The 15,244-nt window shown below is 38.2% G+C and overlaps 1 protein-coding gene across 1 annotated transcript in view; it reads right to left on the bottom strand.

The window, feature by feature from the left end:
• Window positions 1–728: 728 nt before the first annotated feature.
• The window catches only part of KCND2 (potassium voltage-gated channel subfamily D member 2), a 498,620-nt gene continuing 484,104 nt past the window's right edge, over window positions 729–15,244 (bottom strand). The window contains exons 3-6 of the mRNA XM_044246445.1: window positions 9,305–9,400; window positions 8,356–8,448; window positions 5,176–5,423; window positions 729–3,379 (exon numbers count right to left, since the gene is read on the bottom strand). Coding sequence (XP_044102380.1) covers window positions 3,202–3,379; window positions 5,176–5,423; window positions 8,356–8,448; window positions 9,305–9,400 — 615 coding nt within the window. The 3' untranslated portion in view covers window positions 729–3,201. The remainder of the gene's footprint in view (window positions 3,380–5,175; window positions 5,424–8,355; window positions 8,449–9,304; window positions 9,401–15,244) is intronic.

Here is a 15,244-nt window from a genome sequence, read left to right as displayed (position 1 = left end):
CTTCGGCTCAGGTCATGATCCCAGTCCTGGGCTCGAACCCTCATCAGGCTCTCTGCTGAGTGGGGAGCCTGCTTCTCCCTCTGCCTGCCTTTCTGCCTACTATGATCTCTCTCTCTCTCTGTGTCAAATAAATAAATAAATAAATATTTTAAAAAATCTGATTGAGTTCCGACCAAAGTTATTATCTCAGAACCTCACTTTGCTTAACTCAAATAGCGATAGTCAAGAAGTGTGTAAGGTTCGTGCACCAGCCTTCTCTCTGGTGTGCACTGTCCAAAAGGCATGGAGCATGGAGGGTGTAGGCTAATAAACTGGGTCACACACTGCACAGAATATCTAAAAGTATCTCATAAACAAAGACAATTAGTTGTAACCATGCTACCTCTTTTGGGTACTGACCAACAAAACCTCGTAATACACTTAAATTAGTTAGTAGCTACAGAGTTGTACTTGACAAGAGATTCCCAAAGCAGATTATCTAAAACAGTGGCAGTCTTTTATCTTTAAACAATATTAACTGTTTTTTAAAAAAATGTCTCCTCCTAAATTCCCATTGTTGGCAGAAATCTACTATCTCTACCGATCTGGACTAGACTTAAGTGTTATTCACAATCAATGGGTTCTGTGTTTGTGCATGTTACAAAGTTCTCCCAAATATGGGTATGACACGTCTTAGGTTTTGGAAAGGAAGGAAGTCGAAGAAAAAAGAGCAACAGCCAACCATGCTGTCCTGTTCAAGCATGCACATGTTTTATTTAAGTATTCTCCAAAGGTCTATTTTTTTTCCAGCATAATGCAGATATTATGCTATCCTTTGAAATAAGATATATGAATTTCAAACAAAATTGTCAAAAACAATGACCTTGGTTACTCCATATGGTACACAGAAATAATTACATTTCACTTACAATACAGATGCACTTAACACAGTCATCAATAGTCATTCACCACCAACACAGTATATTTTTAAATCACCTAAAACACCAAAATTTTTTTTTTCTTTTCCAGAACTCTAAAGAAATTAATAGCTTGGGATAAATGATAAGTCAAAAAGGAGGCAGAATTGTCAACTGAAATACTCTAACTGTATTTTTTAAAATGTAGTATTAAGAACATGAAAATAGAACTTTTCATTGGGAATCAAAAGACCTAAGTATTCCCGATTGTGGTTTCCTTAGTCTACTTTTTAAAAAGTTTTTTCAACAAATGCCATCAAAGAAGTTTCACTATATTTGCTCTAGAAGCATAAAGTGACATGAGGCAGGTGTTAATATAATTATTAATATTCACGCTCCAGGAAGATTAGTAACTGTTTAAAAGACATACTAGGAATGAAGCCAGTTCTTCCCAAGAGATAGTAGAGTGTATCTTACTTTTACTCAGCAAATGTTTATTAAGATCTACCATGTGCACAGCACTGTTCTAGAAGCTATTCTAGAAATGGGAAGCAAGAATTTCTGGCTTTACTTGAAAATGGTTGGATTAATTCCTTCTTATGATAAATTATGATAAGCATTTTAAAATCTCTATAGTAGAGGGATAATTATTCATTCTTTCCATGTACGGAAGCTAAACTTTATTTCTTACAGTGGTGGTTTGGAATGAACAAAACTTTTCATTGGACATAAAACTTTTTTACACTGTCACATGCAGACATGTCTGCTGAAATATTTTAAAGGTGAAAAGGTATAAAGACTTTTCACTTAAATGTACACAGAGATCAACTTTGCATCATCAAATTCCTGTCCTCCTGATTTAGTGGAGAAAACTGCTCCTTGCAGTATACAGGAACCTTTCTCAGTAAATTTGTGCTGCCTTCTCCAATGGCGTAGAAGCGTGCTTTCGTCAAATATTGCTACATAGAGCACTCGAGTTTATCTCTGCGTTTCAATTCACATTAGTTATTCTCAAAAAGTATTCAAGATCTAAAGTAAAATAAATAATACATCAAGCAAGATTCTGGGATCACTGATTTTGTGATAATAATCCCAGCCTACTCTTTGCCTGAAACACATAGTGAAAAATCCAGTGTCTGGGCTTTTTTCCCTAACAGCAAAGAGGTTAGAGAGCAGTCATAGATGTCAACTCCTTTTTCCTATTTTTTGACAAGGGGATTGATGATAGTAATCTACTTACAAGATAATATGTCGGGGAATACAAAAGTAGGAAAGTCATTTGAACTACAAAACGTTGGTCCAGTCGATGACGACAAACCCAATAGAAAGGCGCTATAGAAGTCCAAGAACGGATAATGCACTGTCACGGGGACACAGTGGACCAAAGGTTATTACTGAAAAACATTTATGGCACAACAGTTTTGGATTAAAAAGTTATCTAAAACCTGGCCACACCGGAAGTGTTTCTATGAACGTGGCTCTTACCGTATCTATGAAGATCTGGAAAGTACGACAACAAAAAATCCTGATTCCTGATACAACAGGTGTACAATGAATTATTGCAGTTGTAACAGTATCTAGGTGCAAGGTAAAACAATAATTAATACTGAACTATCTGAACACTTTAGATTTACTAATGAGCATCCCCATGATAAATACCGCAGCTCTAAAAGGAGTGTATTGGCACAGCCCACCATGGAACATGAACAATCAGCTTGTTGTAAGTGCACAGAAATTCCCCTTTCTACAATTATAGTTTATCATGCCTATTCTGAAGACAACATAAGGACACTGAAATCACTGCTCCAAAGAATTCTAGCATGCATTATGATGGTTTCCTTCAGTCAATACAAATGTGTCATAGTTTTTTTTTAATATGTAATAATCTTCATCATAGCCAATGTTCATGGTTTTAACAGGAAAAATTTTTATCAAAATGTTTTCCATATTTTTTTTTGTTTTGCATTCAACCGGAACATTATGTTCAAAGATTTGTTTTATTTATTTTATTAAAAAAAGAGTTCAGATCATAAGAAGCATCGATAGGCGGCATTTCATTGTGCTCATTCACAAAGTCAAAGGGTCACAGACTCTTCCTCTGTAGAACAGGTCAAACTCTGTCTAGAAATGCCATTTGGTGGTTTCATTTCCATCCTCAAGTTTGGAAGCTTTGCTTTTATTTCGCAGCCAACCTTCTTGCTTTGCTCTTTTCATCTGCAAAAGGTTTATTGTTTCTTCTTTCTTCCACATTGGAATTCTTTCCACAGCCGGAGCTCAAATTCTCTTAGACCTGGTTCCAATTGTCTTACAAAGCAGACACTCTGACAATATTGCCTCCTGAGTACTCCGGAGACTCTGGCCTGTCATCTCCTTCAGGGGTGGTCACTGGAGGTGTTGGGATGCTTATTATTGCTGTAGTCACATAAGGTTGTTCACAGTTTAGTTTAACACATTCTTCCATTTTGGCGTTTAGACTGGATCGGCTGATGAGGAAGAAATAGATTTTTAAAAAGTAAGCTGTTTACTTAAACAACGTTTTCCTACAATTGAGGGATATGTTTTCATATTTATCAGTAACATGTTAAATATCTGAGACCAGTCACCATGATTTTTTGAAAACTAAGGACCAAACCTAATGCGTGTTGAGGTGAACATTAGCCAGGTTGTTAACATTAACTGTGTCTCTAAAAGTCAGCTCAATTTGCTTCAGTCGGTGTTTCTCAAAGTGTTTTCTACAAAAATGCAAGGAAGAGAATCAGGTCAGTTTTGGAAAACCTGAGTTGAGCAAAGTAAAATAGTTGTCTTTAAGACAGGACCTCTGGTAGGGATGTACCTCAATGGCCTGTGAATATGTCTCAGTTCTTTTGACCACAGGGTCATTTTACTATCCTGCCTCTTGGGGAAAGAGAATGCCTTTAAAGCTCTCCAGTTAGTGACAGCCAATTTTAAGAATCTCCAGAAAGTTAGCCATTACCAATAATTCAAGATTTTCCCAAGTGGTATTCTTGCATGAGTTTTACACTCCATGTAGATGAAGGGAAAAGGGGAGAGGAATACAGAGGGTGCACACAGGGTACTAATTACTTCAATCTAATTACCTTATTTTCATGGAAATCATATCTAAGATGTTTATGTCCTAAAATTTTCTTTCTGAACACTTCTCTGCTTTCTACTTAATTTTGGAATAGATGTAGAACAATACAGAGGTAGAATATCTTAGAGACACAAATCTTTCATTGTTCCAAAATTTAATATTCTGGTCCCAGAGACATCTGATTTATGTAAATCAACACAGCCTGAATTCAGAATGTCATCCAGGTTTTTCACAAAGATTGTTGAATGAGAACAAAGGAGCAGCACTGAATTAATGGATTGTTAATATAAAAACATATCTATTTAATTTGGGGAACAAAGCAAAATTACGTTGGCAGAAATTGATCGTTTTAATGAGTTGTATAGTTCAAACGGATTACTTTTTATTACATGTACTTGTTTGTGGTAAAAACAAATAGCAAAGAACGAGAAGCGAAGGAAAATGCCAATAGAAAAATTTCACTTCAATCATCCACGAACAAACCAGAGGTGAACGAGTTTAGCTTTTTACTTATCTTTTCTTGTATTGGATTGATTTTTTTGTGTTTGTTGTGGCCCCAAATATCTTTATGATCAAAATTGTATATTGATTCAAGAGATTTGTGTAGGTATGGTTTTATTTTTCACTCTTATGTTGAAGGTGTTGATGTATTTTTAGGTGTTGATGTATTTTTAGGTGCTGCTGAGCACTTTTCAATGATATCAGTGTCAATTTAATTTGTCTCCATAGTAGTGCTGCCTCTCTACCATTTTGGGGGCCTTGCATTTATGTAGGGGGCTCCTGGGTATAAAGCCGTGTGCTCAAATAGGAAAAAAAGTTGTGGAGTGAATGAGGCAGATGTACAGATGTGCATGCCTGACCATCTCAGCTTCTTTCTACCCCGCAGACTTACTCCTGACTCCCTGAGTATCACAGCAGATCGATTTTCCTACTTGTTACTCGGGGTATTTGTTTTGTCTCATTCTAAACCCTAGGAACTAGGATTTGGATGCTATGATGCTTCTAAGGTGTATTTGTTCAAAATAAATAAAAAGTATTTCCCCCGCCCCCTACCCCCCAGCTCCTCGCCCCATAAGCCAAATTGCCAAATACACTGAGGCAGCAGCACGCCTGCAGGTGGAGAAACGCTCCGGGAGGGGGCACAGGTGTGTATACACAGATCTGTACACAGATCACCTCGGGTACCTGTTAGAGAGCGGGGTTCTCTCCACACATCTGATCTGGATGGTACTGAGTTCTTGCACACTGCCCCGGTGGCTGCCGGACACGTTGGCATTCGGGATGCGGAAGGTTTTTTTGTGTCGTCGTGAGCAGCAGGTGCTGGTGACCCCTTGTTGTGAAGAGAGAGAGGGGCTGTGGCTCGAAGGCCGGTTTCCCGTGGCAACTTCCATGCAGCTTTCCTCAAAGACTTGCTCATCCACAAACTCGTGATTCTGGGCCGGAGCGGGGAGGACACGAGAAGGAGGCACAGAAACGCATTTCAACGTTAAGGAAGGCAAGGAACGGCTTTATCTTTTAAAACCAACATGCCAGTGCACGGAGACGATCCCACGGGCAACTGAGACCGTTTTCATAAAGTCTGGAATATCGAAGCCACCTCATGCTGGCTTTTGCGAGAAAATAAAATCTCCCTAGTTAGCCCTTGAGATGGACATTGACGGGCTGACTTAGGATCTCTTTATGGACTAACTTCATGTTGAAATACCACCTGTGAATTGAAACATCATTTCTGGAAGTGAAGAAGCAAAGGGGGAGAAAAAACAAAAACAAAAACAAAAACAAAAACAAAAACAAAACAAAACAAAACAAAAAACTCTTGAAAATGCACGTAAGACGGTGCTCACAGTGAATGTGTTAATTCACTTGGACTTTTCCTTTTTAAACAGATTGGAATCATAGATAAGACACTATTTTAATAGAATGCCCAGAATTAGACTGTTATATATTAGCAAATATTTTCGCCTGGGATGGAAAACACTTTTTAATTAGAAAATGAGATCCTGAAGATACTTTGTATTTCTTTAGAGACTCCTCTAAAGTTCCCAGCATACAGACAAGTGATTTATTGGTTAAACAGACAAAATACTGCAAAATGGCCCACTTTGTGTTTAATCCAGAAGGGGTTAGCCCTGAACTCGGAGATCTCCCTTCTTCTCCCTTCTTAACTTCATGATCTATCACCACCTCTGCCTCTATTAGGAGTTCTTCTAGCCAAGAGGCACACAGTGTTGGTCATCATTTCATATGCCACATTTTAGAAAAACCACACTGCAAATTTTGCTTTTAGAATATTTAATAAAGACTCACTTCCTAAAATGCCTGTGTAAGAATTTCGCCTCATAAATAAAAGGGAAAACATTTGGGTCTGAACTTCAGGAGAGTGACTTCAATTACTATTTTTTTTTTTTTTTTCTTTGTGTAGGTGGGAATAATCTTGTAATGGAAGGCTTTGCACATGCCAACTTCCACGAAACCATCTCTCATCCTGAAATATTAGCAAAACAATTGAAGCAATTCGCGGGCCAAGAGCAAAAAGAGACTGCTTTCGTTACTCATTCTGTTATTTCTTTGCTGAGATGAGCATTTTGAAATAAACAAAATTTATACACTGTTTAAAGTCAAGAGAATCATATGACCAGACAAGACAGTTTCATTAAGAAATGAATTTCAATATCCAATTTTATGGAAAAAATATAGCTCACAAAGGATTCACATGCTGTTTTCTTCTTTTACAATGCACATTGCACACACATAATACAAGTATATAATGCATGAGATTCTAATTTACCACATCAGTGACTGTAAGTGAAAAAAGTCTTTCCGCTGCTGGTTATTTCTGTAGGTAGATTAATTTAAATGATAGTAATTGGTGTCAAATAATTTTTTATTTAAAAGATAAAATAGTAAAAAATGAAAATAAAAAAGCATGGAGATAAATACATTTGACTATTAATGTTACCGTTTACCTCTCAAAGAGTTATCCTAAGCTACAGACCTTACCCTGTAAGTGATGGATTGTTAGTTACAAAGGCCAATATAATCATGTAACTACCTTGTTTAAAGCCCTCAAATAATTTTCCATTTATTATGAGATAAAGATCAAAATTCTTCACATGCCTCCAAAGCCTAGCCATTATCTAGACTTCCTCCGTCTCCTCTTGGGTCACTGTACTCCTTGTCTTCCGATCACCCTCAAGTTCTTTAGTTCCTCTAAGGCCAAGTTCCAGCCTCCCCCTGGTGCCTACATCATCTTTTAGCTCCTTCCTTTCTTTGCCAAACTAGTTCCTGGTGTTCCTGTGGTTCTCCACGCAAGTTCCTCCAGGAAGCCTTGTCTGATGCTGTCCTCTCAGGGCTCTGCCTTCTTTGTGTCATTGTACTGTGGCCCCATTTTTCCTTCTGCGCTCATGACCCTTCTCCAGGAATATCGGTGTTTTTTGTCCCATCCGTGGAGGCTTGATGAAGACAAAGGCCATACCTGACTTCGTGGCGCATCTAGGGTCTGGCTCACTGTCTAACATGTAGTAGGTAAGCAATACAAAGAGACTGCTTTCGTTACTCATTCTGTTATTTCTTTGCTATATAGGTAAAATGAAAAAAAAAATGCATGGGCGATTTGTTGGAATTGGGAATATAAGGATATACCTCTGGGGAGTGAGTGAGCAGACCTGAGTCAAATATGCTGAAAGTCTGAAAGTTTTGTTCTGCTTTGTGGTCAAAGACTGTGACCCTTTTGGACAAGCCAGCCAGGGAATGGGTACCTCTGCTAATGTGGAGATCTGATTGAGAGCTTCTAAGCTTCTAAGTCTAAGGCAGACTCAAGCCTCAGCTCCAAGGGGCTTGCCAGTGAAGAACTGTGTCATTTTTCTTATGGGAGCATATAGTTTTTAATTACCTGTCTTGTTCATTACAACCTGTTAGGGAAAGAAATGCTTATATTCGGTTAGTCTCTATTTTTTTGTTACTGCTATTGGTATTCCTTTTATCTAAATGTCAGCAACGCTTGAACTGCATTGGTTTTTGTTTAATCAGCATTTCATCATCAGGGGAAAAATGGTATTTTCTAGGACCTGCAGTCAGCTCCTGGGAAACAACTTTCCATCCGCATTAAACTGATATTTCCCACTAAAGTTAGGATAACCACTGACGATAAAACTATTTCAAATAATTCTCTAAAATACTTTCCAAGTTAAAATGTCACTCTAGTCTTTCAAAGCAATTTCAAATATCTGTGTTTTTTTTTTTCATTTTTAGTATATTTTCCAGTAATGTAGACAGTGAAATCATACTTGGAAGCACTAAGTATTCACAAAAGCAAATGGGATTCCTGTCTCAGTAGAGGGGCGGATAGTCATGCCTTTTCCTTACCGTGGTTTTTTCCAGGCAGTGAAGCAGGTGGTGGTGCTGGGTTTCAAAGCTGGAGCCGGATTTGCTAACAAAGGCTTGTTCATCCTCTGAGGACTGTTAACAAACAGAAGAGAGAAGTGCTTTCTATTTTATTTGCAAACAATGGGAACCTCAGCTACCCATTTCCACAGAGAGATCTAGCCTATTTCCTGAGATTAAATGGCAGCATTTTCATTTTTTTTTAACTAAAAAGGAACCCATGTGCGGTTGCTTTTGATTTTGGCAATCAGCCTTTATGTTCCTGTCACATTAGCGGTCTGGTCTTTCAGGCTTGCCTCTCTGAATTGAAAACTTAAATAGTTTTTACTCATTCATCTACCAACTACCTTTGAAAGTCTGGAGGCTCTTCTTTTTGGATAATAAAATTTAATCTAGTATTTAGATAATCCTGAAACCATGATCATGCTCACCTACAGAAAAGATATTTTGATGGCACGATGACTGGAATCCTAAATATTAAAGGACAGTTTTGAGGTAAAAGTTACTGTTTCCCTTGGATTTCATACCGTGTGAGCTTTACAACACTGAAGGGGAGGGTTCCCTCTCCATTAAGAAATAAAACAAGGCATCTTAACCCCACTCAAATGAATTTTAAGGAACATAAATAATTTTGAAAGAAAAATCGGTATTTGAGTTGAGAATTCTGAGCTTTCTCTTGTTTACATAAGACAGTACAGAAATACTGCCCAGTCACGAATGGGAGTCACGATTCACCGGCAATATTTCATAGCCTGGGCCCTAACCCGCCACAGCCAGTAAGACTGTACAGCACCAGGTTATTTAAAAGTGACAATTTTGTTGTTTGAGTAGCCATTTTCCTAATTACCCACAATAAAATGATATGGTTAAGTAAATCAATATGACACTAATAAATCAAACAGTTAAATAAAAGTGAAATGCTTGACGGTACCTGCAGTTGGTTACTGAGTAAGCCATTCCGTTTGCTCTGCATGTAAGCATTGGCGCTTCCGGTTTTGGCTGCCCGGATCCTGGCGAGTCTGGCTTTCTAGAAGCCAGAAGAAAAAGAAATGTTGTGTTAATACTTATGGATTATTTTCTTCAAACAGTGAATGCACTCCTGTGTCCTGCTAATGTTAGCATACACAGTTTTTAAAGTAGGCTAGCTTTTCACATGTAATTATTGAAAACTAAATTTTCACCATTGGAGTACTTTCTTTTCCTTAACTTCTTCAGTAAGATCAATTAACTACTTTGGAGTTGGGTTATGCACTTAAGACTTGTAATTAAGTCGTTATAGTAAGATCAAGTTTATTTCATTATTGCTTCTGTCAATTGTGTTAAGAGAAATACGGCAGTATTACTTTATTTATATTTTCACTTATCCCAATCTCAGTAATTTAATGAAATGAAGACTTAGCAAACCAGCTTCCAGAACATTTTCATTTAAACTAATGTCCTTTTAAAAACAGCAAATACATTCCAGGGACCAATGGCCTGCTTGCCCGCCTTCTTTCTTCTTTCCATTCTGCCTTTTGAAATATTAAAACAAACAAACACACAAACAAACAAAAAAACTGCACTCCCAAATATCAATTTTTTGCAATTATTTTGTTAAATTGGGCAAACTGACTCCATGCTGAATAACATGGAGTCTCAAAAAAAAACCAAAAAACCAAACAAACAGAAAACCCCTGCCATAATTTATCCACTTTTTCTACTGACACTGGTCCATGCTAGAACATGCTTATCTGATTTCTATTTCTTGAATTTGTTGAAATGAGAGCATAGTGAGCCAGTCCAAGGAGATTGATAACATTATTTTTAAAATTTTAAAACATTTCTGCAGTAGATAATGTTCTTCAATTTAGAAGGCTTATAGGGTGGTTACTTCAATTGTTCACAGTTCCAGAAAGATCACCAACGTGATAGTACTGAGCCAACCGACTGTTGAGCCAGATTTCTGGTATTTCATTCTCCTTCGGAACTCCTGTTGTTTCTGGAGTGAGTCACGGAACGAGTCTGGCTTTCACATCCTGGAGGGCGCTATTTTGGTTGAACATTCGGTTTGTAGGATTGTTATATCTCGCAAATGTACATAAGAAAGCAACTGGAATAGTTTGGTAAGTTCTTACAGACTTACTCCATAAAGACTCCTCCTTTTCCCTGTCTAAACCATCCAGATAAATACTATCTGTAGTTTCAAGCCCTGGGGTGTTCTTTCTAATAAAAATGTAAACATTATCTAGATTTTTTTTAATGGAAAATGAATATATACGTATGACAACAATTTTATTAATACAAAGTGCATCAAAAATAAGTAAGGCTTTCTGGACCCTGGAGCTGCCCTAATTTTGTGCTTCAGAGGAACCATTGGTAGTATTTCTAGAGAATCTTGCCAGAAATTTTCTAGGCATACAAAAGTGTGTGTGTGTGTGTGTGATCATATACATATACACACATGTTTTTACAGTTGGGACAATACGCATCATACTCCTTTGCACTCAGCTGTTTTCATTTAATCCAGTTTGGAACTCCTTCCATATCTACACATATAGACCCACCTCATTCATTACAAATATATAATAGACGCTTGAATAAAGCATCCTTTATTTAGCCAGCCAACCACCATGAAATCTTGAAAGCTTCTTTTGCTTATACTGCCTGCCTTGAACATCGTGATGAATTTATCTGTCAGACAAATTTCCAGAAGCAGAACTATTGTGTGTATGGTTTGTTTGATAGGTTTCACCAAACTTCCCTCCCAAGCTGTACCAAGATGCCCTTCCCCTGACAGGGTTTGAGAACGGCACTAAGACGTCTGAAGCTCTCAACACAGCGTCAGGAGATCGTCCGGGCTTCGACACCGCCCCTTCTCTCGTCCTCCGCGAATCTATTCTTCCTGTTTGCTGATTCCAGGTTAAAATAACAACTTTGTTCAAAGATCATATTTATAAATGATAAGAAAAATAGGCAAATTTCACTCTCTGCGGCCAGTATACTGTCTAGATCCCTCCAAGAACTGAGACAACACAAGAGAATGAAGTTGGAAGGTAGGACATTTTTAACTTCAGAAGCGGGGTTGCACAGTCAGGATTTCAGGCCAGTCTTGATAAAACAATGGGAAATGACAAGCACATTTGAAAATGACTTTGAATTGATGTAATAATTCAGAAGTAAGTAATTTAAATATACATTTGGTTTCCAGAAAAGGATTATTGCTGAAATTTGAATCCTAAAGTCTCACTGGTCTTCTGAAACATTTAGTGCCTTTCCTGGTCTCATTCTTCCCCACTCTCCTCCCCACTCCCTACCTGCCTCCTTCCTTCCCTCTCTCCTTCCCCGCCTCCTTCCTTCCTTCCTTCCTTCCTTCCCTCCCTTCCTCCTTTTTCCCTTTCTTTGGCAACTACTGAATGTAATTACATTGCCTATATCATAGTTATTAATCTCATCTATGTAATTCTCCAAGCATTTAGCAGCTGTATTAGAAAACTTTTTTGGGAGGAGCACCTGGATGGCTCAGTGGGTTAAGCCTCTGCCTTAGGCTCAGGTCATGATCTCAGGGTCCTGGGATCGAGCCCCACATCAGGCTCTGTGCTCAGCAGTGAGCCTGCTTCTTCCTCTCCCTCTGCCTGCCTCTCTGTCTACTTGTGATCTCTGTCTGTCAAATAAATAAAATCCTTAGAAAAAAACACTTTTTTTTCATAAATGAGACATTTATTTACATTAACCAAAAATACTGTCCAGCAAAGGAAAATGACATGTATTTCCCACACTGGAAAGCCTACATATGGTGGTAACCGCTGCAACAGAAGGAGTTCTAAGCTTAGGGAAAAAGAAGCAGTTGTCTTAGAGACAGAATAGCCATTTTGCTAAGCCATGTACGACAGTAGAAAAAACCTCCCATCTCAATTTCAATCACGATTTTTCTTTCATTTTACAACAATACTGTATGAGTTAATTGGTTTAATTGGTCTTGTGGTACACCACACCAAATGTCTGTTGAATAATGCTAGCTTTTATGACCTGTGATTACATCTTTGCTTTCGGTAGGTAATTGAGGAAAATTTCTTTTACAAAGATATTTTAGAAAATCACTTTACTTCTGATCCACTCAGTATGATGATCTTGGCAATGGCCGCTATGTGAATGGGAGGTTAAAAGAAAACTATCCACTGGTAAGAGGAAATGTATTCCTCGCAGTCCTCCCCCCTCCCCACCCCCAGTTTTGTAGGAAATACAACTTCTTGACCATGCCAAGTACCAGCAAATGTTATGGACTGAAAGGAAGGTTTCAGTAAATACTTTAGCTTATTTGGGAAGTAGGAGGCTCCCAAATTTTTAATTAAACATAAAGGCTTATATTGTCTGGGTAAAAAAAAAATAGCTTTGAAGTTATTTTCTGAATTCTTTATCTGCCTTGAGAAACACCGATGGTGTTGGGAAAAAGAAATTGTCCCATAAGCACATTTCCCCCATGCGTCTCAATTCTTCATAAATTCAGTTTTCTTCTTAATTCTCTAAACTCAGAAGGATTTCTCAAGGTTGGGTTTCAAGGGTTATGGATAAAATCCAAGCCAGCCAAATGAAACAAACAACTGGTTCTGTGGTCACAAAACGTTTGGGACATGCTGAGAGGTTAACCAGGTTTCTCTGCTATTGGATTCTTTACAACATACATTGTGGATGTTCACTGTGAAGACAAAAGGGGGGGGTATAGTGTATAATTTTTCTCAAACTAATTTGACACGGAACCCTTTTATTGTAGAGTAGTCCGTAGTTTTCAGCAAGTAGATTGTTTTTTAATTGTACCAAATGACATTACATAAACTTTACAATGTAGTCTCTGGACCGGAGGCGGGGGACCCAGTCAGAGAAATATGTAGAGTATAAGCCAAAACGCTTGAGATAGCAATGTTCTTCAATGCAATCTATCTTCTAAATGAGGTACGAGATAGACTGTGAAAAGCTATTGGACCATGTTGCTGCCAGATCACAAACTGCTTTCAATACTTCTGAAAAATAAAGGTATCCTACGTAGCTTTCAAAGTGAGGTTGCGAAAGCTTTTCTCTTTTATAATGTGAGGCAATTTCTCACTCCTCAAACACCAGCCCACATAGGGCTTGTACCATCTATTCTGGAAATTCTACTTGGACTTGTTTCTTTCATTTAAGGTTTAGTAAAATGCCTTATGTGGAGGTATCATATTTAGCTTTATCAGCTTTTACAAATTTAAGGCATTTATTGGAATCTTTCCATTTGTTAAGGTAAATAGCTCCTCTAGAAATGAGACAGGGGCACCTGGGTAGCTCAGTGGGTTGAAGCCTCTGCATTCGGCTCAGGTCATGATCTTGGGGTCCTGGGATCGAGCCCCTCATCGGGCTCTCTGCTCAGCAGGGAGCCTTCTCCCCCCCCACCACCACCACTGCCTCTCTGCCTACATGTGATCTCTGTCAAATAAATAAATAAATAAATAAAATCTTAACAAAAAGAAATGAGACAATTTAGTGCCAAATACTAATAAAAAGAGACAGAGGGAGGAAATCAGAGGAAGATCCCCACCCAGCTCTGGAGCTCTGTGAATCCTGGTGAAGGCAGGGTTGGGTAGAAACAGTGCCGGCATTTGGGTCAGTGGAAGGGACACTGGATGGGTCAGTGGAAGAGAGGGCAACGAGAGTTAGCTCTAAGTGGGAAGAGGTAAGAACTGAAAGAAGGTGGAGGAAGGCACCAGAGATACAAATCATACTTCCCAATATTGCTTTCAACTGGTCCTCAGAATGTCCACCCTACGCTAGGAATGGAGGACACTGTCAAGGTGAACAAGACCTCCTTGTTCATTCTTTCTTTATTACGCAAACATTAAATGCTATTTATGCCTGGCACTGCACTCAGAACAATGGAGAGGGAGAATATAGTGTAAAACATGATAATAGAGTGAGCACAAAACTGCGGAAATAGAAGAGAAAATAGAGCAATTAATGGTGTCCACATCATTTGGGACATTTTTCGTCATGTGGGCTGAGTGTTGCACCCTGAGTAGGAGTTTGCCTGGTGGCTCCATTAGGTGGTGTGGGGATGGAATGGAGACTTGAAGGCGGAAGTAGGTAACTCAGTAAGGCTGAAACACGAAGTGGATATCAAGAAGTATGTAACCTCCAGATTCTTACAAGTGTTGATAAAGGGGGTTCTTAAACCACAGACAAAAAATCTAGTTATCCACAGAGATATGGCATAGGAACTGAGTGATACTTTTTACTATTGGATAATCTAAGAGAGATCACACTCAGACTATAGCAGAGTACTGTTTGTTTTAATTATTCTAGACTGCTATGAAATTATTTGATTTGGACATTAAAGAATGTCCTAGACAGATGTTTCTCAAAGTATGGTTCCCAGACCAACAGTATCTCTATCACTTGGGAACTTGTTAGAAATGCAAATTTTCAAACTGTAATCCCACACTGCTGAATCAAATGCTTTGGGGGTGGGTGTAACAATCTGTATTTTAACAAGCTCTTCAGATGATTCCAATGAATCTAAAACTTGAGAACCACCAGAGTAAAGTGTGATAAATGAGTCTTGGTAACTTCTTTCTGTATCAATGTCAACATCTTTATGTGACAAGTAAAAAATTCACTTACATTGCACCTTGGCTTCACATTGGCTCATTGGCTCACTGTATTTAGAATTATCTATAAGAAAAATCCCTAAAGAGACATAGCTCTAATGATGCCAGAATCTTCTTGTCTTAGACTTTAATCAATAGGCATGTAAGCATAAGTATGTCATCTGTGAAATGGAAATAATACACTTTTTTAGTGAGTTGATTGTGAAAATATAAATGACATATATAAGGCACCTGGGATATACTAGAAATCTAGAGAGCATTGT

This window comes from Neovison vison, chromosome 4 (assembly GCF_020171115.1).
Source record: "Neovison vison isolate M4711 chromosome 4, ASM_NN_V1, whole genome shotgun sequence".
In the NCBI taxonomy this organism is placed as follows: Eukaryota; Metazoa; Chordata; class Mammalia; order Carnivora; family Mustelidae; genus Neogale; species Neogale vison.
The sequence above is the reverse complement of the archived record's forward strand: the minus strand, read 5'-3'. Positions and strand labels throughout refer to the sequence as shown.